This window comes from Mastomys coucha, unplaced genomic scaffold, assembly GCF_008632895.1.
Source record: "Mastomys coucha isolate ucsf_1 unplaced genomic scaffold, UCSF_Mcou_1 pScaffold13, whole genome shotgun sequence".
Taxonomy (NCBI): domain Eukaryota; kingdom Metazoa; phylum Chordata; class Mammalia; order Rodentia; family Muridae; genus Mastomys; species Mastomys coucha.
The window spans coordinates 49,346,033-49,370,755 of NW_022196895.1; the positions used below are offsets into that span (position 1 = coordinate 49,346,033).

Below are 24,723 nucleotides of genomic sequence, written 5' to 3' on the forward strand. Positions count from 1 at the left end.
TTCCCTTCCCACCTCCCCTCTCCCTCTCCCTCTCTCCCCCTTCTATTACCCCAGAAGTTGAGAAACCTGTAGAATTCTAGAGCCAGCAGAAAAGAAATGCCCACAGGGATACCTTTTCATCTCTAACAAAGTAGCAACCCACTGGAGTGTATCCTCTGAGAAGATTGACAAAGGAGGAAGGAAAGACTAGAGACAGGCTGTTTTGTTGGCTCGTGGGAGTATTGTGTGCCCCTCCGGCACATCTTGTGTTCGTCATTCACTAGCCTAGTTCTTGGACCAGTGAGAGGTGGACATCTCACAGATGGGTTTGTCTTCAGCACCTACATCACCATAGGAGAACCACTGCAGCCTTGACCATAGCCCACCTGATCTGGACTATGGCCCGCATACAGTTATCAGTCAGTGTGGAGGCCTTACAGGCCTGATTGCTTCCTCGCAGAAGGACCACTCAGAAGACATTCCATCCCCAGAGCCAGTGAGTCTTCAGTTACCCTGTCCTACTTTACTCTCTCTCTAACAGTGGTGATCCTCCAAAGACTCCCCAGTAAACCTCTCCCCACAGAACTCCACACTTGACCTTAGCCTAAAGACTGTAAGAAGGGGTCTCCAAGGTACTCTTGGGTCTGTATTTTCTTTTGGGGTGGGGGTGGGGCATCTGTATTTTCAATGTAGACTTCTGTGACCCACAGCCTCAACTATCCAATTGTCCCCTCAGCATCTCCCCCTCCCTCCCTCAGAGGAATCTCATCCCCAGCTTATTGTGACTAAAGCCATTGTATTCATTCCTATGATCTGTCCCCCATCCCCCAAATTTAAGAGCGCTCACTTCCAGCCATCCAACCACGCTTTGTAGAAACCTTGACATGTCACCCAGACCCTGTTGTATGCATTCCTCATGTGTTCTCATCTCTCCTGCCACCACCCTGATCAGGGTTACAGAGTCCGCTCAGGGCTGCACCATGGGGCAGCCTTTTTGGTGTCATCCCAGCCGGAATGAAGTCTTACATATTTGCTTATTTTACTGTTTCAGTTGATCCTCTTGTTTTATCAATAGATAGCTTGGACTCCTAGATCAAAGTCCAGAAAGTGCTATGGGCATACAAGTCTCCTGCCAAGAGATAATGAGGGCCGTTGACAAATTCTTAACTATGCTTCCAGAAACATATTTTGGTCTCTTCTGACATCTAGGTATACTCTCCTTTTCTTTCTCTGGTTTTCGAATGTCTTCCACACAACCTTCTCCTGTCTGTTCCCCCTATCTCCTGGCCAAGAAATCCTTTAGTGGCCTTAAATTACTGATCTTCTTGCCTCGGCTTTCCAAGTGACAAGGGTTATAAGTATACACTGCCATGTAGAGCTCCCTTTCTGCTTTTTGCACAAGCACCAGCAGCATATGGTATACACTGGTCAGCAAGAATTGGTAATTACACTGAAAGCAAATGTCTAGTCTCCTTGAGCTCTGGTTCTAACTCTTTTTGTCTTACAGTGAGCCACTTATTAAATATCCAGCTCTTTGGGCTGGAGAGATGGCTTAGCGGTTAAGAGCATTTAGCTGCTCTTCCAGAGGTCCTGAGTTCAGTTCCCAGCAACTACATGGTGGCTAGCAAACATCTGTGATGGGATCTGATGCCCTCTTCTGGCGTGTCTGAAGAGAGCAACAGTGTACATACATACACAAAGTAAATAAATCTCTTTGAAAACAAACTAGCTCTTTGATATGGAATGCTATGACTTGGAACCACACATAGTCTCCAGCTCACATACTTATTACTTTATTTTCAGATAGGGTCTCATGTAGCCCCTGCTGTCCAAACTTGCTATGTAGCTGAGGATGACCTTAAACTTCTTATCCTTCTTCATTCACCTCCCAGCTCCGGGATTATAGACGTGAGCCACCACACCTAGTCTTAAGAAGTGTTGGGGACTGAACATAGGCACTTATTTATGCTAGGCAAGTACTCTACCCACTGAGCTACATTCCCAGACCCTGTGTTTTCATTAGAACTCAACTGGATGTGGATTCTGTGTCTGTGGAATATTATATGTAGCACATTATATAATATCTATTGTATGTCTTTAATTCTATCAGTCAGGGGGCAGAGGCAGGATGATTACAAGTTCCAGGCCAGTCAGGACTGTCTAATGAGACCCACCCTTAAACCCAAAAGGAAATCTAAACAAAGTAATTAGACTCTCTAGACCCAGAGATTGTTAGCCTTGCTGAGCTGCACTTAGCGGACTACAGACTCCCGGCCGTGGGATGTGTTCACGGGTCTGCCAGTACGACAACCCACTTCCAGTCCCTGTCCAGCTCCCACCAGGTGCATGGCTGCCTTTCTTTCCAGCCTCAGCTGAAGCTTGCCATCTGTCCCCTCTTGCCATACTGGCACATCTTCAGTTCCTTTAGTGCTCAGCTCTTTCCCTGTCACAGGACAAGCTCTTGCTTTCCCTGTCACAGGACAAGGGCTTGTGCTTATTCCCTTTGGCTGCCTCTTCCTCCCCTCTGCACTTGCTCATGTGTCCCTTCGGGGCTCAGAGGCCCACTTCCCACTGTCCTTTCTTTCTTGCAGTCCTGCACTTTGTTGCATCTAAAGTGAACATATGTTCGTGTTCAAACTCCCTGAAGTTGGCAGAAATCTGGACAATGGGCATCCACGCCTTACAGTTATAATGATTCAATTAATAGAAGTTAAGAACTGAAGCTGAGCCAGTGCCTGTAAAAAAAAAAAATACTAGCTTCATATCTGTCTAAATGTCACAGTGGGTGGGACAGAGAGGTTTCCTGTCCTCCCACATGCCCACCGGTCAGTATGAAGTAGATGCTTAGTAAATATTCTGCAGGTGTGGTAAAGCAAGACTTGCTTTTCTGGATCTTGAATCCCTGCCCCCAGTGCTTAACTATCCAGATGTGATGAGTTAATGGTTTTCCTTGACTCCATTCTTCCAGGCTTTAGATTTCACTCCCTTTCTCTTAATTCTTGTCTTCATAGACTAAGGAGAATATCTAAGTCAGTGTCCCCAAATGCAGAAGTCATTTATGTTTCTGGTTGTATTATTTAGCTGTCCTCAGGCCTCCTCTGAGTTGACTCTTGGGTGTTTCTATCTCCTGTTCCCTGCCTGATTCGTTCTCCCATTTAGTTCGTGTTTTTCACGGGTGTAGCCAGGGAGGCTGGCATTCGGGAGCGTGTTTCCTGACATGTTCTGCCTTCAAGGCAAACATCTATACATGGAGGATTCTGTGAAGGTGTGTGGGACTCCACAGAACAGCTAGATTTCAAACAGCTATGATTGCTTTCCTGAAGTTTTCATCCCTACTCTCTCTGTGTAAATTATTTGCTCAGCTTTATTTGATAAGACTGAATCATTTTATAAATATAATGGAAGAACATACTTAGGACAGAATGGAGAATGTGTTGTTATCTACAACTGCGAAGCCGTTTATATTTGTTTTAGAGTGTCCAAAGAAAGGAAGTAATTGGTGGAGAATAATCTTATCTCAGTCATCTTTTGTACTACCCAAATGCTGCTTATTACTCTATATTCACACAGGCCCATATAGCTCTGATTATTATACAAACTTTTAGATATACAAATTTGATTTTTTTTAATTTAGCATTGATCATTAAACTTACAGAAATTCATTGGCTCATGAATCTGTTTCTTTCCATAATAAAGATTGTGTGTGGCCTTAAAGATTTAAAGCATGGAAAAGCGTGGCCAAGTTCACTGCTCTCCTGCTTGCTGACAAACCCTGTCATGCTACTGTCTTCCCACTCTGTCCCTTCTGAGTACCCTGGCTGGCAAGAGCTCACCATTGCCTGGAGATACTTTGCAGTTCCTGCACTGGGGCTGAAGATGCCAAACATATAGGCTCTATCCCAACCTCTGATGATGCGATTTTAATTTACAAATGGAGTCTGCATGAGAAGTAACACCAAGAAAGATTTTTTTAAGTCTAAAAAAGTCTGCAAAGTTCATATTGATGACACAACTTGTAACTCAGAAGACCAAATGACACATGAGTTTTATTTATGAAATATAGAACATATATACTTTGAACACAGGCGTACACATGTGCATAACATGTATAGTTTGATGTGCATGACATACTCACAAAGCTCTATACCACCCATACAAGTGGCCTTTTTCTCTTTGAAACACAGCTACTGAGCAAAGAGGTATAGATAGGAACTAAAAATGAAATCTTCCGGAACTCAGAAAGCTAGAGCTTGCGGCCTAGGTCCATCCTTAACTAATGCAGCCTTAACTAGTGATGAGCAAGTTGCTGGGTCTTGCTGGGCCACTGTTTTGCCACTAGAAAGGAAGGTTAGCTTAGGTCAGTGATTCTCAACCCTCCCTTCACTTCAGAAGCACTTGGGAGACTCATTGGATTTTTAAAAATTCCAGTGAATGATGCCCCAGGTCCTTGCTCCCTGGGATGAGATGAGCGGTACTTCAGTTACTATAGACAGGTCTGTTTCCTAAGTTAGATATGTTGATCATGTGACTCTGCAGAAGAACCTCAGGCAATGCCCCAGCATCTGGGTACCCATATGTGTGATCCACCTGCCTCCTTACGGAGCTTCCTGGCTCCCACACCTCAACTGCTGTCTTTAAGAGTTGAGGATGCTCATGTTGTGAATGGAGCTTGGCCATGGTTGTGATAAGGCACAGAGAGATCCCAGGTTGCTTCCTGCCTTAGTTCTGAGCTGGTGGTCAGCAGCCACACAAGCAGCGATAGCACGAATGGCTTTGTTTCTTGCCATAGCCAATCTTCCTGTGAATCATCACCTTCAAAATTCTGCATATTTTTTGATAAGGTCTTTCACCGGGTTTCTCTGGCTGGCCTGGAACTTGCTATGTGAATCAGACTGGCCTAGAATTCACAGAGACCTATCGTCTCTACTTTTTCCTCTGCCCCCAAAGTGCATAGGTATAAACCACTACTCAGCTTGAGCTCTTTGAAATGACCAATGTATAAGTATATGTGTACATATACATATATATATATATATATATATATATACATATATATATCACTATTAGACACACAGAATGACCAGTTAATACTTGGAATTTTTTGTTAACACTGAAGGTATTTTAAAATGAAGCTGAGAGTAGTGGCTCATACTGGAAATCCTAGTACCTGAGAGGCCAAGGCAGAGTTTGAGGCCAGTCTAGGTTACTGAGTGATACCCTATCCAAAAAACCCCAAAATTTAAAAAGAACAATAAACTTCAAGTATTTAGATTTCTCCCATAAGAAAACCCTTATCATATAGGTCTTCCTTCTCTTCCACTTTACCACCCAGCAAGGACCATCTCCCTCATTCCGGTCTTGTCTCTTCCTACAACAAAAAGAATAGTGACTGCTTGTGGCTATCAGGCCCTGCGATGAACTCTTTGATATCACCCCTTAGCTTCCTACCAGAAGGCTGAAGCATGAGGAGACCAGGCCCCCCATAGCTCCACTACTATTGGACATTCACCTCTTTCCTAAAACCCATTGACACATTACTCCGTCCTTGAAGGGACAGCTTCATGGTTTCCCAAGGACTCTATCACGGGTTTGGCTGTGGCAGCCTTCCCTACAGGCACAGTGCTAGGAAACAGCGGGGTTAGAACCCAGGCCATCCCCATCACTATGCAGGTGTCTGGTGCTTTTAGAAGCATGGCTACCTCTCTCCATATTTCACCTGAGAGGAAACAGAGCACAGAGGGTTGAAGGAGCTGACTACGATCACTGTCTTCAATGAAAACCAGAGTCAAGATGGGAGCCTAGGCCTTACTAATTTCAAAGTCTCTGGTTCAAGCACCTTCTTCTACCCATCTGTCAGTGGAGCCTCTCTTGTCTCCTCCTCCTCTACCCATCTGTCAGAGGAGCCTCTCTCGTCTCCTCCCCACCAAAGTTTGAGCGGCTTATCTTCCTCTACTCAAAACCAGCCTGTGCATGTTCCCTGGGCCTTAAATAATGCTAAATGTACATTTAAGGCGGTCTGAGGTTTGTCTTTTCCCTCCCTCCCTCCCCAACACCATTCCCAAAGTGGCCAGCATCTCACACCTGCTGTGGCAGCCCATCTCTTTTGCTATTCACTAACCTGCCAGGCTTCTCCTGTCTTCCGGTATCTATCCTCCTCTTAGCTCTTCAGTCAGCTCCGTGGTGAATAGCTGTCCTGTTCTGGAAAGGCCCAGTCTTGGCATTTCCTACCTAAGGCAGTGGGATTCACCACTTCTGCCCCACCCACACTCCCCTATCTCTCTCATAACTGCAGGTCTCTAAGTAGCATGCAGTGTGAACGACCTTATGTCTCAGGCCATAATGGTATGCATGTTGAGGGAGGGCAAACCACAACCCTGAACATATACTTGTTGCTTAATAAACTGCCATTAGATGAGTTATTAACTTGTGATAAGCCTGATTTTCCCCCTCAGATGATCTTATTATGCTAATTTGGGGGCCAGCAAAACACAATTTTACATTTGTTTGTTTATAGAGATGTCTTGAAGTATCCGTTATTGTGTTTATTTAAGGGCTAGTGAAGCTGACCTTCTCGAACTCTGACTGTTCTAGTGAACGTCCCTTCCACCGTAATGGAAGCCATGTGCCGACAAGACACCCTGCAGCCCTTCAACAAAAGCAGCAAGCTTTCTCCCTCTGGCCAGCAGCGCTCCGTGGTTTTCCCACAGACTCCCTGCAGCAGGAATTTCTCCCTCTTGGATAAATCTGGGCCCATGGAGGCAGGATTTAACCAAATCAACGTAAAGAATCAGAGGGTCCTGGCGAGCCCGACCTCAACCAGCCAGCTGCACTCGGAGTTCAGCGACTGGCACCTCTGGAAGTGCGGCCAGTGCTTTAAGACTTTCACGCAGCGCATTCTCCTGCAGATGCACGTGTGCACGCAGAACCCCGACAGGTGAGACCCAGGGCTTGCCTTCCCAGAGAGCCGGCTGCCGGAGTGCTTGCCTGTCTGCGGGGTGGAAGGTGCCAGAGTTCTATGAGGCATCAGCTTTCCCTCCATTGTTTGTGAAGGCTGCACAGACAGGTTGGTGGTTGCCCGAGAGGCATCTGCGCGCACGCTCGCTCTCTGTCCAAACAGTTCCGTCCAACTTTAAAAGGGAGCAAAAGAGAAGGAACATTTATGAATATCAGGGGTGGAAAATGAGGTCAGGATAATCAGAATCCCCTCTGTCTTCCAAAGATAATATAGTTGGCTGCCGGGAGGCTGTCACAGCCGTTTCAGAGTTCACCTCCAGTGTGCCGTGAGTATGAACTTAATTAAGTACTAAGAGGTAATGAATTGGAATTTTTTGCTTAGTACTATTTTTCTTCGGAGCATGCAAACCCATAAATCCTGCAAACCTGTCAAAAGGAAATACCCACTCGGCTAGTGATATGGAGGAAAACAGATGCCACTTATTCAATAAACTAATATCCACACAGAAGAAAAATGTTGACTAGATACCTCAGAGTCAAAGTTGGTTTGAAAGTTTGTCAATACGGAATTTTATGGCCATGAACTGAGGATGAAATTTAGCTGAACAAGTGAATTAAAATTTCAGGTACTCTGACGAGTGGCCCAGTAGATATAATGGAACTATTATTTATGAATCAAAACTGGTTTATTTGACAGTCTTGAGAGCTGGGAGCGCAAAAGACAAAGCTCAAATTAATTCAATAAGAAGGCTCCTTGTGTTTTATCTCTCCTTCATGTCCTATGAGAACTTGATTAAAACCAAAATATCCAAAAAAAAAAAAAAAAAAAAAAAAAAAAAAAAAAAAAGCCTAGGGGGGAAAATTAAATATAAAAGTCAAAAAATTTTGTTTTTTGGAGCTAGGATTAGACATTTAGAAGCAGGATTCCTGAATTGTTTTCTTAATGTTGCCACTGATTCACCTTAATGAAGTAAGACATAAGATTCTTTGCCTCATAATACACTCAGCTCTCTCCTCTCAGCTCTGAAGCATACAGCAGCACACTTAGGAAATCCACAGAAAGGACAAGGAAAGAGGTGTGGTAGGAGGGGTGGAGACATTCAATCTCAGTTTCGGGATATTTATGCATATCTGCATCTACACACATTTTATTTGTGTCCTTTTAGAAACTGCTGGCTTAGCCTCAAGCATTACTGTAACTAATCAATATGGAAACATTTCATTTAGGGCTAAGGCAGCTGTGTCTAGGTGTGTAACCATAGACTTGTGTTATGGAGGTGAAATATAAAAGTTGGAACGGAATTTTTTTTCCCTGCAGAAAGGCTTTTCTTACAAGTTTGCAGACCATGTATATATATATAGCCCCATGATGTTGTCTTTCTCAGCTTACACATCATTTGAAGACACATTTAAAATCTTCTTACAAAAACTGAGTTCAGATATATGGGTGTGTTATTTGCAAATTGTAGTCATAGTAACTAGTCATGCACAGTAAAATTAAAGTAGGTCACAGTTTCTGGGTCTTTGAGTGTCATCTGATTTCATGTTCAGTATCGCAAAGGCAATGAAGATTTTTTTATGGTTAGCGAACACTTAAACAGCCTGCTTCGTCTGACCCAAGTTACACCCAGAAAATTGCCTGTCATGGTTTAAGTCTCTTTAAAGCTTGTCCTGTAAAATACATACAGCACCACAATTTAATACATCGAATCTAAACAATTAGTTTGTATGAACAAAATACCCCCTCCCAAGGGAGATTGTTCAGGTTAATGACGATTGTAGGCAAATTTCATGTGATTGGTAAATCTTTGTAGCACCCCTACAAATATAAAAAAAAATCCACGCTCAAATTCCTTACATAAAATGGTGTGGAATTTGCAGATAACCTATGCAGATTCCCCTGTGTGCTTTAAATTATTTTTAAACCCCTCTGTCTCTCTGTCTTTCTGTCCCTCTCTCCCTTCCTCTCTCTCTCTCCCTCTCTCCCTCTCTCTCCCTTTCTCCCTCTCTCCCTCTCGTTCTGTTGATAATAAGCCAACAGACCTTCCTCAGACCTTCCTCAGACCTTCTTCCTTTTCTCAGCCTACCAACTCTTCTCTGGGTGATCCAAAAAGAAGACGTTGGAATGTAGACCAATCAGGATTCTGCTTGCAGAGTTTGTAAGCATTTGCATTTCTATATAAACTTAAAGCCTGAGCCAGAACACTTTGGCTGGGACATGCAGGTAGATATCTCCTTTCTCTTCTGGATTTTCGCTACACAAACATTCCATAGGGTCCGGAGGGAGGGTACTCCAGGAACTGGGGAGCAAAGCTTTTAATCACAGTTGATTATTTTCTGAATGTTCTCATTTTCGCAGGAAATGTATTTATAATATTTATCTTTATTTTATACCACTTTTCTTTTTCTTTCTCTCTTCTTCCCCCCCCCCCCCGCCCCTTGTTTGTGCCACGTGGGAGAAAGTCTGCCTTTAGTGCCCAGGCACACCATCAGCTGTTCACGATTGTGTTTAAGTGTCATTGATTATAATCGAAAGAACAGAGCTAATGGGAAAATGAGTTTCAAGGATTCTGTCTGAGGCTAGAGAGATGGCTCAGAGGTTAGAAGTACCGCCTGCTCTTCCAGAGGTCCCAAGTTCAATTCCCAGCAACCACATGGTGGCTCAAAGGCTCTGTCTGGTGGGAGGAGCCTAGAAGTCACTATTGTAGTGTCTTAAAGGTGTCTTGTTCTTGCATTCTCTGCCCCTAGCCAAGAAAATGCAAAGGCCATCTTCTTTTTCCTTTACAGTGTTCTGTGGACTCTTGGGTTGAACACTTCTAACACTTTCCCAACTTCTTACCCAGAGGTAATCTCTTTGTCCACACAGCTGGAAGTGACTTAAGTAGGACCCTTCCCCCCTCCCTGAAGTCTTGCAAGATTTGTGCTTGGTCTACCTGTCATGGACCAAGGAGAGGGCATAGTCCCAAGTGAACAACTTTTATCCTGGAGGCTTCCATGCTATAAAAGGAAAATCAAAGGACAATTAATAATTTTGAACCAAGCCACACTTAATTTTATTAAATGTTTCAGCTTTTTCTTATGTACACCAAACCAATTACAGACTCAGAGCAAATGAATTGCACATTTCACTGGCGTAATCTTTGGCAGAAGAGCTACCAGTGACAGAGAATGTCAGGAGACGAACAGAATGGTCTCACTGCTTTCTTTCTGCTTAAAAAAAAAAAAATCTACCAGTGATGATTTGTGTTAAATAAATCCACCCTCGCTCTTGTCTGCTTTGTAGTTAAACTTTGTAAATGTGTACGTACGTAGCGCTTTACAGTTTTGTTTTTGTTTTTTCACAAAGCTTGGGTTTTCCTGTGTTGGAACTAGCCATGTGAAGCTACTTCACTCTAGGTTACTGTAAATCAAGCAAAGGAACGCTTCAGTTTCTCAGTTACACTAGTGGATCTTCAAATGCTCGGCTGCTCTTTGTAGCTGGGGGCGTGGGGGTGGGGAGGTAGGGGGGGTGGGGTGGCTATCAGGCCGTGCAGCTTTAGACAGTCTCCACTGTTGATGTTCCTGCTTTAGATCCCAATCACCCACCCAGCCCCACAGAGCTGTGCACGGTGAGATGCTATGCCCTTGGGTTTGCTTTGAAAATGATGAGAGGCTGTATGTGCATGATACCTTAAGAGAACCAAGTGCTCTTGAAAGATGCTTCCCAATTGCAATGATGTAAGATGCTGGTCCCCGGGGTGGAGCGCGACACCCATGGATGTCTCTCTATGTGTGTTTTTCTGGCGTGTCACGTCAAACAGATGCAATTTTAGAGTTAAGATAGATCCTATTCAAAAGTTTTGATCACTTTAACCTTCCCTTCTTGCCAGACTTTGGAAAATTAAAGGGGACACTGGGGTTTGGGTAGTAATGCTTGACATACAAATACAAGGACCTGAGTTCCCTCATTAGCACCCGTGGCATGGTGGCACACACCAACATTTTAGTGTTGGAGAAGCAAAGACCAAAGGATCCTTGGAACCCATGGACCAGCCAGCCTCATCTAGTCAGTGAGTCTTGGTTACAGTGACAAGGCTGTCTCAAAGAAGATGGATGGGTCCTGAGGAACAACAGCACATGTACACGCATATACACAGCCACCCCCTCCAAAAATGTAAGCGAGATGTTGGCAATGTTCCAAAATCCCTGTTGTTATTTGAGAGATAGGATGTGCTCTAGAAACACGCACCTCTACGCTAAACTCCTGTGGCTAGCTGTCCCAAAAGAAATTGTAATTCTGCAAGATACGTTCTAAGCATCCCTCCTACTCATTTCTGTCTTTAATATATTCCTAAACCTGCATTCAAATCTTTGACTACAATCAGATCGCTGGGGGAAAGAACAAGGTCTCACTCATGCTAAAGGCGCACCCTGCCACTGACTGATATCCTCAGCCGTAGTGTCCGGGGAAATGGCTCAGTGGTTCGGAGTACTCAGTCTTCGAGGGGACTCCAGATTTGGTTCCCAGCATCCATACCCATGCTGGATAGTTCACAAGTGACAGTAACTCCAGTTACAGTTAAAAACAACCAAACAAACCTGTAACTGTTTTTAGTTTTGTTTGTCTTTGTTTGTTTGTTTTTTGTTTTTAAAGACAGTATCTCTCACTAAGTTAACCAGGCTGGTCAGTTTGCTCTGTGGCACAGGCAGATCTTGAATTTAAAATCTATATCAGTCTCCCAAAAGTTGTGGGCCTGTAATGCCAGACGTGGCTTCTTTTACTCATGTAAAAAAAGGAAACTCTGAAAATAGAAGAACATAAAGCTTAAAAAAACACCATCTACTAAGTATACACTTTTGTAGATCTCCCCCCTCCCAGCCCCCATTGGATATCCTAGAACTTACCGTGCAGAAGAGATGGGCTCAGAATTCACAGAGATGTGGCTGCCTCTGTCTCTCAAGTGAAGGTGCAGGCCGCCACTCCTATGTGTTTGGTATTGTTTGTTATTATTTGAGACAAGATCTTGCTGTGTAGCCTAAGCACAAGACGTTTTTTCCATACATCTCTACACTGAGAGAGACTGATACAGTAACAAGAACTTACTTAAGCTCCAGATCCTCATATTAAAAGAACCAAGCTCTGCCAAGATGAATGTCAGTAAATGCTCTGAAATCACTGTACGGTACCTACAAATGAAAGGCTATAATTTGGCTTTGTGAAATTGACTAACGCAAGGTTTGCACCTATATCCTGATACAGGATTTTCTTGTTATTCGATGCTCTCAAGTTTTGATCAAAGCACTAAGATTGTCCATCTTTTAGAGTATATGGGGGCAGGGGGTTGGGCCCAGGGACAGGGAAAGAGAGTGAAAGTGCTTCATGGTGGGGAGCTAGCTGTGACCATCATACAAGGTGGCATCATACTGGATATGCTATGACGGACAAGCCTCTTTGGGGGACATTAGCTACTTTCCCCAAAGCAGAAGAAAGGTATGATATGCAAAAACAGAGTTCAGGGAAGCTGAGTGACCTACCCACATCCCATAGCTGACTAGAACCAGAGGCTGAGGTAGACACACCTCTCCTGTTCCAGGCACTTCTGTTTTGCCAAGCTGTATTTTAAAACATAGTTTTAAAAACTGCCCCATAGCAGCTGGTGAAACGGCTGAGTGGTTGAGAGGCCTTGTTCTTCCACAGGTCCCCAAGTTTGGTTCCCAGCACCCATATGAGATAGTTCACAACTGGCTGTAACTCCAGCTCCAGGGTATTTGATGGCAGCCATAGGTACTCATGCTCACGCACACATGCACAAATGCATGCATGCACATGCGCATGCACACACACACACATTAAGTGACAACTTTGAAAGCCTGTTCCACCGAATCCCTAGCAAGTCCTAGGCAGAAATGATGCTCAAAGGTTTTACCCCTTTTCCCTTGATGACAGAATTCTACATCAGCCTTTCACATCTTTTCTGTGAATCTTTGCCACTGTCACTATCAGCATAGAAAGGATGGATTGACTTCTGACTGCAGGAAATAAATCACCCCAACTTTTGACAGAAGAGTTAGAAAAAAAAGGGAAAAGATTAATTGGTTTTATTTAGTGGCTTATTGTTTATAGTGATAGCTATTAAAAATAGATAACCAGAGGCTAATAAATGTTAATGGTCCCTTCACTATTAGAAAAATCAATTGTCAGTGAATATAGCATATATTAATACATTATTTTGTTTATGATACCCAATAGCATGTAAAAAATTTCATCCCCAGAGAACTATTTTCTGAGAACTCTTTTTAAGGTCAACATTTACTGCCAAGAATAGATTTGCCAGGAGGGTATTTTCCTCGGTAGGCAATTTTAATGGCTTTCAAAGCGTTATTTTATAATTATAATAAAATGCATGTGTAATTTGTCAAGATTGATAAACTCCTTTCCAAGGACTCTTATGTATTTCTTTGAAACCTGTTTGAGAGCAGTTAGATAGATTTCTAAATGTAAGTAATTAAAATTGTATAGTATTGAGTTATTGACCAATGCTGGACTATTAATCAAGCTAAAAAATTCTACAATCAGTGCTCAGTGTGCTGAAGCCTAGTAAAATAATAGTATTTGTGTTCAGTGAGGCAAGTAGCCGCAATTAAGCACTTCAGTTGACAAATGAGAGGGTACACTTTATTTTGCACTTAATTGAACAGTTGTACATGCTTGGTCACCATTGTCTCTCAGCCCTTCAGTTTGGTGTCTGGTCATTGGCGCTTCCGTATTTGTTAAAGGTAGAGTAGAGAGCAATTAAGTCTGCTTCACCATTGGCTTTCTAAATTCAGCCAATGTCTGGGCTGCAAACCAGCACTCAGTGAGTGCAGTGAGGACCCTTCAAGGCAGGTTATTAATTTCCTGAACAAAAATTTTTGATAAACAAATTAGAGGCCTATCAAGGGATGATTTGAAATAGCCTTGAATAGGGACAAGTTCTCCGGTTTCCTCTCACTCACTGGATTCTGCTTGAGTAAGCAGAATAACTTCTAGAGAGAAGACAGAATTTTAATCTATTTTATGAAAACTCGAAATTGATTTACTTCTCTGTGAGCTGGGAAGAGTGTGCTCTGATAATCTTGCTAATTATCAGGTATTTGTCACAACTTCCTCCCACTGGCATTTGCATCACAGCCACCTCCCTGCAAGCACAGTGACATTTGTCATTTCTTGCTGCCATAAATCATTCCTTGCAACCGGATTCAGCGGAGAGGTGAGATTTAAGAACAAGACTCAGGGAGCGGGAGGGGTGACTCAGTGGTTAAGAGCACTTGCTGTTTTTGCAGAGGACCTGGGTTTGGCTCCCAGAGCCCACATGGCAGCTTACAACCATCTGTAATTCCAGTGCCAAGAGATCTAACACCCTCTCTGTCAGTAGGTGCACATGTGCACATACATATATGCAGTCATTCAACATGCATGTTGCAGAAGAAGAAGAAGAAGAAGAAGAGGAAGAGGAAGAGGAAGAAGAAGAGGAAGAGGAAGAGGAAGAGGAAGAGGAAGAAGAAGAAGAAAGCAATGACTCAGTAGATAAATATGTAGGGTGGGTGAGAAGTCAGGATTTCTTTTTTAAGGAGACACATCTGGTACAGGTCTGGGTTCATCTTGGGTAGACCCTAAGGCAGTTTAATATTTATTAAAGTGTGCATCCAACTTGGCCTCTTGCCCACTTATTTCCCTGACACTTGGAATAAGGTTCAAACACCCTATGATGACCTTGGCATCAATGGCTTATATCCTTTGAGGACATTTTGTCCTCAGTTGTCTGTGCCAAAACCGTGATAATAGCAACTGCTTCCCCTGTCCCATTCAGAGGATTACTGTAAAAATTAAAGTAGATAATTGATTTTGAAGCACTTTGAAAAGTAAAGGGTACTAGGGAGCCATAAAAGACAATTATGTATTTTCTTTTGTACTCTTTGGCTTAATGAATCCCATGCTTACGTCTGTAAAGCTTACAGAAATACGCCAGTATTTACCGGTGAGGAGATCAAGACCATCAAATAGCTGCTCTTGAAACAGCATCATTGATACAGGAAGGCAATGCTTGCCTATGAGTTGCTGTGTCTCAGCAGCTCTTGGAATTCTGTTCCTGTGACAACAAGTTACAGAGCTCAGCAGCCCTTGCCCTGAGCCTGTCTTTAAAGAGGATTGAATGTCACCAGAGTCACAGCCTCTTTCCTCACAGTGCTGTGTGACTTAGGAAGCCATGACCAGTTACTCTCTATTTGTTTCAGACCCTACCAGTGTGGCCACTGCTCGCAGTCCTTTTCCCAGCCATCAGAACTGAGGAACCACGTAGTCACTCACTCCAGTGACCGGCCTTTCAAGTGTGGCTACTGTGGCCGTGCCTTTGCTGGGGCCACCACCCTCAACAACCACATCCGGACTCACACTGGAGAAAAGCCTTTCAAGTAAGTACTGTCCAGTTGTCTACCTTTTTTTTTTCCTTCTTATCTTTCTTGGAAGCTGCCAGACACTCACTCGATCAACTCAGCCCAGCTGGTAGGGAAGGGTGCTTGTCATGGCAGTGTCTGTGCTATAAGAGGTTTTCCTGGGTTTCTCAGCTGACATTTGAAAATGAAGTAAGGAAAGCTACACTGGTCCTGGCTCAAGGTTTGCAATTTCAGACATGAGATCACCTCTGGGGCCTGTTTCCTCATCAGTAAAGTAAGAAGGCACGAGTAACTAACTTTAGTAGTCTTTCCAGTTCCTGTGGGTCTATGCATCTGATTTCGATTTAGAGAGCTCATGGCCATCAGCAGGCTCCCATAACCATGAGGAAAATGGTCATAGTTTAGGATGCTTGAGTAATCCTCATGGAGAATGTGAACCCTTGGGGAATCTAATGATGGTTTCTTGTCATTTAATAGAGGGTGAACCTGTTATAACGGACAACTTGTGGCTCCTTAGCATAAACTTTGGTGCTTAAAATCATCATGTTGGTGCTCACTTCGGCAGCACATATACTAAAATTGGAACGATACAGAGAAGATTAGCATGACCCCTGCGCAAGGATGACATGCAAATTCGTGAAGCGTTCCATATTTTTCTAAAAAGAAAAAAAAATCATCATGTTGATGAAAATCACAACAAAAACAAAGGGTATATTGAAGTTTTTTAGTATTCAGAGAATGTGGGTAAGGGCATTTGAACAAGGTCGTGTTTCAACATATAACCCATTCATCAAAGCAGCAGACATTTGAACTATGCAAAATGGCCCACCCACCCACCCACCCACCCATCCATCCATCCATCCATCCATCCATCTATCCATCCATCCATCCAATCAAAATAAATGCCTACTTTTCCATTGGTCATCCTGCTAGGCACAAAGGGTACAAAAGTGTATGAGAGTCTTCCCCTTTCCTTTCCATCTTTACTTTGAAGACCTCACACTCTAAGGGGAAGCCCAATCAATCAATCAATCAATCAATCAAATTATAATGGGATGAAAAGTACAACAAGATGTATCTATACAGTGTTGAGGAGTATCAGAGAAATGCAGTCATCAGATCTGTGTGAGGTACAATGTTTAACGTGTGTATAAGGGATCATCAGGAGATTGCCAGGCATAGAAGGGAGAAGAGGCTAGTTCCTGGACTTCAAACCACACATTAGCCTGGTGGCCTCAGAATAGGTTAGACCGATGCACTCTTTTCTCTTAGTGCAGTTACATTTCCACTCGTTTCCTGCACTTGCTTTCTCTACTTGTGAAAGAAAATTTAAAAACGCAGCCGGCCAGCCTTATTTACCTTCTGTAGGACAAGCTCGTCCAGGACAGGAAGTGATTCTGGCAGTAGGAGACTAAACTTGCCTGGTCTTAGCCAAGAAGTCTCTCATTCTGGGCTCATCTTGAAGCCAGGTACAGCTCATGGTAACAATGTACTGCTGGGACTGTCACAAGGACCTGCCTGCCTCACGGGCCTGTCAACCAAGGGAGGGCCTCATAAAAGCCTGTTGTCTTTTCCCTCTCTCTATCACCCTTTTAAAAAAATATTGGTTAATTGTTTTGGTGTGTGTCTGCACATATGAGGGCATATATGTGTCATGGTGTATGTGTAGAGATCAGAAGACAACTTGTGGGAGCTTCTATTCTACTATGTGGTCCTGAGGATCAAACTCCAGCTGTCAAGCTGGGTGACAAGCGCCTTTACCTGCTGAGCTATCTTCCCAGTCACCCCATCCTTGTCACCTGTGTTCCTTTAATGGATTAATTTGTTATAGTAATAGTAAAAATCACTGATGATTTTTATCTGTGTACTTGCTTACTACATAAAGACTTCTGGCTAAGAGGGACAGAATGGTGCCTAAAAAAAAAAATTCAAACATACCAACCAACCTCTATCCCTGGAGGATGCCATAGCCCAAAGAGGCCACATTTCTCTAATTCAGAGAGGGGCCAGTTGGCTTGTCCCTATCTTAACAATTCCCTGCCTTGGGTGTTTGGGGGCTGCCTGATGGATGTTGTCATCAGGCCCAGTTCTCAAGGGCTCACAGATTCTGGCTTTGCAGCTGTTCTGGAGGCAGGAGGTAACTGTGCCACTTTGAGAGAATTTGGGAGGACCGAGGGCCAACCTCATTGGTTCCTTACATTAGAGAGGGTAGCCACATGGATTCAGTGACAGAAATCATATTGATTTTTATCTCGTTGCAGTGTAAATAGATTTTAGTAATTAATTGAAGTGGTTTGAGGGTCAGGATGGGAAATAGATTTCTATTAATGTTAAGGTGTTACTTATGTGTAACCTCGTTGACTCCACTCAATTTTTTTCTTTAACATCCTGTTTTTGTCATGTTTCCAATAGAGTTGCCATCTTAACTTAATTTTAATTCATCAGAGTAATATTCGAAGTGCTTTAGTAATTGTCTTTCCCCTCCTTTCCGACAGTATTGCTCTTTTGTTCATGCCTGCTTTCAATCTGGGAATAACAACTGAACAAAAAAAGATCAGGAGGCAGCCAGGTTGTTGGATAACATTCTATCTGGCTGTTTTAGTCTAGTTTCTTCTTGCTTTTGGCAAAATAGCCATATGTTATCGTATTTTGGGCATTTAAAATGATCAAATTATATATATGCCCAGAGGAGAGCTGAGTGCATTCTTTACTTTGAAAGTGCAAGATTTAAACATCTTCTAGGAAATGGAAAGCTAAATCCTTTAGTGTATACAAGATCTATCAGGGTTGTTCTATTGCAAAAGGAGTTTGAGAATCTTCTAACCCAGCCCATGGATATCCAACCCATGGACGTTTGTAAATATTATGAAGATATTCTTTTACAAGCTTATAAAACAAACATTAAAAAAAAACCTTTTTGTTGCAGATTAGTCAATAAAAATGGTTTCACCACCACAGTTAATTTTACTACTTCAACTAATGGGCATTGGCTTAAACAATGTTGTAGAGGCTGAAAAGAATCTTGTAAAGAGGCACAAACCTAAACTCTAAGCCCAAGACAACTTCTACATAGATGACCCAGTGGCTTCATCCCCAACTTGTCTCCTTGATCCAGGAGGTCCTCTCAGCATCTCCAGGATGAGCAGAGACCAAGTCTGCTGGTCAGGAAAAGTCGTTCATTGGACTTAGCTCTGCCACTCAGTACTTAGCTGGAGGGATATGGAACCTGCTGGCCTCCCAAGGGGGGGCAGGCAAGTGGTAGTGTAGAGCTAGGATTCCTGCAGGCTTTGCCTCACATTTGATTACCTGGTCCTAAATTCTAGGTAGACCCTGAGCCTGCCAAGAGCTAACTTAGGCTGAAGGCTTGAAATTTCTAAGTTAAAGCCCCCCCCAATAAGAAAACAAACAAAGGACTGGATCAAAGACTTTAGCTTTTAGTTTGCTATGTGAGATGGAAGTCTTAGGACACAAGGAACAAAAGATCATTTCACATACAGCAATGGTTAGGCATGGTACTGCAAGAAAGAGAGTTGGTGGAGATGTTGGAGGGCTCTTAATGGGGACTCATTTCTCCCACTCTTTGCTAAATGAGCTCTCCCAAGGTTTGGAGTAGAGGATGTATTTGACCTGGGAAGCTGCACAATCAGGCCAGGACTTGCCCTAGGAGACTCCACTGTTTTTAGAAGCAAGGAAAAAATACTCACCATGATGTTTTTTGCCTCAGTTAAAGGGAGTTTTTCTCAGGAAATAAACGGGGGCTGGTGAGATGGCTCAGCGGGTAAGAGCACCAACTGCTCTTCCAAAGGTCCTGCGTTTAAAAATTCCAGCAAGCACATGGTGGCTCACAACCACCCGTAATGAGATCTCAGGAAAACAAAACAAAACAAAACAATAGAGAATTCTAAAGTACATCCACTATTTAAGCAAGACATAGACAAAAATCAAACCAACTCTAAACATAAAAATTATGCACTTTCCATATACAAAGTCCTGGGCAGTTCAGTCCAGTTCAAGTATTTTTATGGCACACAGCAGATGTACAGAGAGATTCCCGCAGGTTTCCTGGGTACTAGAACTTTACATCACCTTGTAATGTTTCAATTCAGATGGTCCAATCAACTGCCACAGTTACAAAAGAAGGCTGTCAAACGGCAAAGGGAAATCAAGGCTAATTCAGACTCTCATACCTGTAGGAAGTTGGGGACTTTCTGTTTGCTGAAGCGTTTGGAAGACTTTCCACATGTATGTGTCCGTGATGTTCCCTTCAAGGCTGTGACATCAGTGCCCGTGCCAAGGGAAGGCACAAGATTGCAATTCAGGGTTAAATGGCAGCTCAGCTGAAGTCCTCCTCTGACCTCCCAGAACCAAGGTACTTGATGGAGTAGGTCTTTCGAATGAGTTCCGTGAAGCTGTGAAAATAACTTACAGAGATTTCTCATCTAGAGTTTAGGACAATGAATCTAAAACTGAAACCTCAGCCTTACTTTTCAAAAAATATATTCTTATAGTTATATGCCTTTAATTCCCCAAATATATATAAATATATAATATATAAATCCTTATTCCCAAACCACCTAGATATTATGTCTAATAATCCATATTTTCCAAGGAGAGGGAATTCCCCAGGGTAGGCTCTCTAAATTCAAATAATTTCTCCACATATGCATGTTATTTTCTTCTGTTTGGTGACTAGACACGATCTCTGTCTGCAAAGGAGTGGTCTTCTCTCGAACCCTAGAGATTGGGAGAGGTTTTTTTGATGCTTATAACAGATTGCTATATGCCCAGAAATCTCACTGAGACATTTAAGCAAACCCTGGAGAAGAATGCGACTCTCCTCTTGTTGTCCTCATCCTGCATGGACATTTGAGTACCGCACAGAGATACAGACTTCAGCCTTATATAAAGCACCAGGTTTCTCGTGCATGAATTCTTCACATTTTAATATACAGGATGAGCAGGGTGAAGGCTCAGCCAGGCAAATTGTCATCTCTCACAATTGTTCAAACCATTTTTGCTCTCCTTGAAATTGATCCCACAGCTTCAAAATTAAAAAAAAAAGAAATATAATAATTTGAAAGTTTGTCAAGCAGTGAAAGGTAGTATATTTTAACACACTAATCCAGTAACTAATCAGTTTTCTAATAAACAATCAGCAGTTCGCCAGCGTGTCCTCAGCACTCCTGGAGCTCTGGAGAGGGGATGAGCTGCCCGTGGACGTTAATGAATACACCAAAAATCATTAGGTGATCAATACTTCTGAGTTATTTTCATTGAGCTGATAGGTCTGATACATTAAAGCTGACATTATACATTTGTCAAGATCACCGTGCAGTTTTTAACAGTGGGGCAGGCTGCTGAAAATATTCCCTGAAAGACAATCAAAGAAACGCAACTTCTTCATCCTGACACAGTCAGCTGGCACAGGAGCCTGGAAACTTTAAAGCAGAGGTTCTCAACCTGTGGGTTGCGACCCTTTGGCAAACTCTTATCTCCAGAAAAACCATTGACATCATGATCCTTAACAGTAGCAGAGTTACAGATATGAATATAAAATTGTACTATATTATGTAGTAGCAACGAAAATAATTTTATGGTTGGAGGTCAGTCACCACAACATGAGGAACCATATTAAAGGATCACAGCATTAGGAAGGTTGAGAACCGCTGCTTTAAAACATGGAGCCAAACTCTAGCCTCCCAGTAATCCCAGGCATTTAAGAATCTCAGAGCTGGGTGGATGTGCTCTATTTCTCTAGCTAATTCTGTACACGATTTACTACAGAAGAGAGAAACAGGAATGCTCTGCAGATGTGTGGCTTCCCCGTCTGTGGCAGGACAGTTGGCTCTCTCCAGGTTGCTGGTGCCCATGCTCCAACAGTGTAGGGTCCTGAGAACCGGTGGGTTTAGAAGTAGGTCGCTGTAGCTCCTCTGGAGTGCCCTTTCCTTCAAAGGTTTAAGGAAGTAATAGAAAAGGGAGATTGCCAGTGTGGCTGTCCAGTCTGATCTTGCTTGAGGTAGCCCAGATGAGTAAGGTTGTGATGGGGGAGTCACTGTCTAATCCAGGTTGCTGCCGTGGTGTGTGTGTGTGTGTATACAGAGTTAAGTATGGCAATGACAGAAACACAGAAACAAGATTTTGTAAGTGTGTATGTGTGTGTGTGTGTGTGTGTGTGTGTGTGTTGTATTTTTAGTAGATTAAGTAACTAGGATGCTAGAGTGTGGGTTTTGTGGAAGACAGGAATTGGCCCAGGTTCTCTGGATTAGTCTTTTTAGCAAAGACTATAACCCAGACATTTGAAGAACAATGCCTGCTTTCTCATTTCAGATACCTGGGCCCACATGTATACTATATACTGTACATCCTGTAGGGCTGAACCCTTTCAACCACTGCAGCATGCCAATTCCCAGTTTTTCTGAGTCATCCTATTTTCACCAAATCAAACTCTAGTCTTAGAAATTATTTATTTGAACCCTAAATTTGCTGTGACATTGTAATTAGCATTAGCAAAAAAAAAATCAGACACCTATACCTAATTCTCCCACCCCAGCCCTTCGCCCCACTTCCACGCCTACCCTACCTTCATCTCCTACCCCATCCCTGAAAACGAAGGCATTGCTTCCACGAGTTTCCAAATTTTGCGATGATGATTAGCTTCCTGGCTGTTGTTGCTGAGGGCAGTAGAATCAGGGTTTTAAATTAGCAGCAGGTGAAATTCTATTTGTCATCAATTTCTCTGTGGGGTTACGGAGCAGAAAACTGCAGACAAGCTGCTGCTTTGATGGCTCACTCCTAAAAATCTCTTTTTGTTCTTTATCTATTTGAACTGACAGTGATCAGAGCTGCAGCAGGACAGGGCTCTCTGGAGAAATCACCTTCCCCCCGGCCTATTGACAGGTCCCTCTGTTCCACATCAGACGGTCTTTGTCCCATCCCAGGCATCCAGGCCTTGGAAGGAGCCACCAATTAAACCTCTTGAGCCAGTAAAATCTGAAGCCGCTTTGGAGTGTCTGTTCTGATTAGTCGGGATGAGAGGAAGCCTATCACCCCGATGGCCCCGCACCCTGGTCTCAATTTTCTCTCTTGCCTCCACCAGGTGCGAGAGGTGCGAGAGGAGCTTCACCCAGGCCACGCAGCTGAGTCGACACCAGCGCATGCCCAATGAGTGCAAGCCGATAACCGAGAGCCCGGAATCAATCGAAGTGGATTAACTGATTGACTGGCCGGAATTAAACCGCAAGGAAAGTCATGATTAAATGTCACGGACACTTAAGCAAAACCAAAGATTTCCTCTGAACAACTTTCAATCAGTCCCAGAAAACCAAAAGCAGTAATAAAATAAGTAAGATGTTAAGAGATATTGATCCTGGCGTGGAAGTCAGACCAGGCAAGAGATTATTTATTTATGACTAGGGATGAGACAGATTTCCGTGGACAGCTCACCTGGGATGGCTAGAGTTTCCAGTCCCAACCATGTGTTTGCTTTATTTCTAAAAAGCTTTTTAAAAACTGTTATTTAATACCAAAGGGAGGATTCCTCTGCCCACAGTTGTGAGAAAGAACGCACAGGGACTTGGTTCTCGTCGCACCTTTTTTTCTAGTAGCATGTTTCAAGGGGACCCGTTCTGTGGCCTTCCTCCTGTGTAGGCCTAGCTTGCCCGATGTTGGTTACCCCAGCAAGGAAGGCTGAGGCCCAAGCAAGAACCTGGCTAAAGCGGCGCCTGCAGCCTCAGAGGCAGCCCTGTTCACAGTTTCACTCCTGATGCACTTTCTTGTGGCTCCTCCCACCCCACAGCCTGGAACTGATGCTGGAAAAGGAAAAAAAAAAAATGGTTTCAGACGCAAACTCAAAGGATGAACGTGGAGGACTTGCTTTGTCCTGTCCGGATTTCAAACACATTTAAAGTGTATGGAGCTTCATAATACAATATATTGTTCCGAAGCAGCTAGTTGAGAAAAATGTTGGTTTCAATAACATTTTAGCTTAAGAAAAATGAAAACAGAAATAAAGTTCTTTGGTCTGAGGCTGAAGCTGAGGTGTTAGGCCTCGAGTGATTGTGCTGTCGTCGTTTCTGGGCAAGGGATGGATATGTGAGTCATCAAGTGCGGGCCCACTGGCAGATTCAGTTTGGGCAATGGCCGCTTCCTCACACAGGGAAGCCCTGGAGGCTCCTTCACTCCCCGCTAAGTGTGGCAGAGTTATTGCCAAAGAAATAGGGAGGAGAATGAGCCAGACAGGAAAACATGTGAGAAGGTAGCCTACCAAAGGATGGGTTGGCTCATACTGCCAGGAGTAACTTCTGTTATCAATAGAGATCATCTTTTCCTCTCTCAAGATTGATTAGTCAAAAGAAAAAGAACCGTGTATGCGCTTGGGATGTTCATGGAGTACTTGGCATAGAGTTTAACTTTCATTGGCCTCGTGGTAGTTCAGTGATTATGCTCAGCATAACTAGATCAAGGTCTAGGAACTGGCCTGGCACTGGGAACCCGTGATGGTGAATATGGATTTTGGTCTATTAGCTCCTAGAAGAGACTTGGAGCCTGAGTCTGTCTCCACAAACAGCCCAAGCGAGTGCTTTATTCTGTGACATTTCTTGGTTTCTTGGTCATCTGGTGGCTCAGCACAACCTTTGAAGGGGGTGCCTTGTTTTTTGAGCTTGCTCATTGTCTTCCTGAACACACACACACACACACACACACACACACACACACTCACACACACACACAGAGAGAGAGAGAGAGAGAGAGAGAGAGAAAGAGAGAGAGAAAACTAATTTCAGAAAGAAATAACATGGTTCAATTTAATATAATATATTTGGTCCTCCAGAAAGCTCTCTTTTCTCTCCTTTTAAAAAGACTTTTATTTATTTTATTTTATGTGTATTTTTCTGCATGGATGTCTGTGCACCCTGTGCATGCAGTACCTGCAGAAGCCAGAAGAGGGCATCCGATTGCCCGGCACTGGAGTTACAGGTTGTGGCTAGGCTTGTGGCCACAAAGATAAACTTGGTTAATTTTGACCTCCCTTTTCTAGTTCACATCATTCATCGGGAATCTTCTCCCAGTTTTTGTCGCCTCTCTGTCATGGCTCAAATGTTCTCTTTGGTGTGCGGGAGTGCCTTCTGGTTTCACAGTTCCCTCCTGTGAGGGAGGCGTTTGGCAGTGTGTGTTACTAGGAAAAGTAAGAACCACGGGCAGGATATAGACCCATCTCACCTTTGAGAAAGTGACAGATCCGCTCCAAAAGGAGCGAGTGCTCGTGTATCCAAGGTGAAATATTTGGCTGAGCTTTCTGAATATGATGATGCTCATCTGTATGCTTCTCTCTCTCTCTCTCTCTCTCTTTTTTTCCGCAGTGAGAAAAATCAGCTTAGC

General features: G+C 43.3%; 1 protein-coding gene and 1 non-coding gene across 3 annotated transcripts in view; both read left to right on the forward strand.

Moving 5' to 3' along the window:
- Prdm6 (PR/SET domain 6) overlaps positions 1 to 23,377 on the forward strand; it is a 105,816-nt gene extending 82,439 nt beyond the window's left edge. The window contains exons 6-9 of one of the 2 annotated variants that reach the window (XM_031365692.1): positions 6,571 to 6,913; positions 15,187 to 15,363; positions 19,539 to 19,714; positions 22,442 to 22,545. In XM_031365692.1, coding sequence (XP_031221552.1) covers positions 6,571 to 6,913; positions 15,187 to 15,363; positions 19,539 to 19,686 — 668 coding nt within the window. In that variant the 3' untranslated portion in view covers positions 19,687 to 19,714; positions 22,442 to 22,545. Of the gene's footprint in view, positions 1 to 6,570; positions 6,914 to 15,186; positions 15,364 to 19,538; positions 19,715 to 22,441 lie in introns of both variants that reach the window. The other variant, XM_031365693.1, reaches the window with a different exon arrangement.
- Positions 15,895 to 16,001, forward strand: LOC116087953. Its single transcript, XR_004117716.1, has one exon. It is a non-coding gene; the product is annotated as a U6 spliceosomal RNA (small nuclear RNA).
- Positions 23,378 to 24,723: the final 1,346 nt, after the last annotated feature.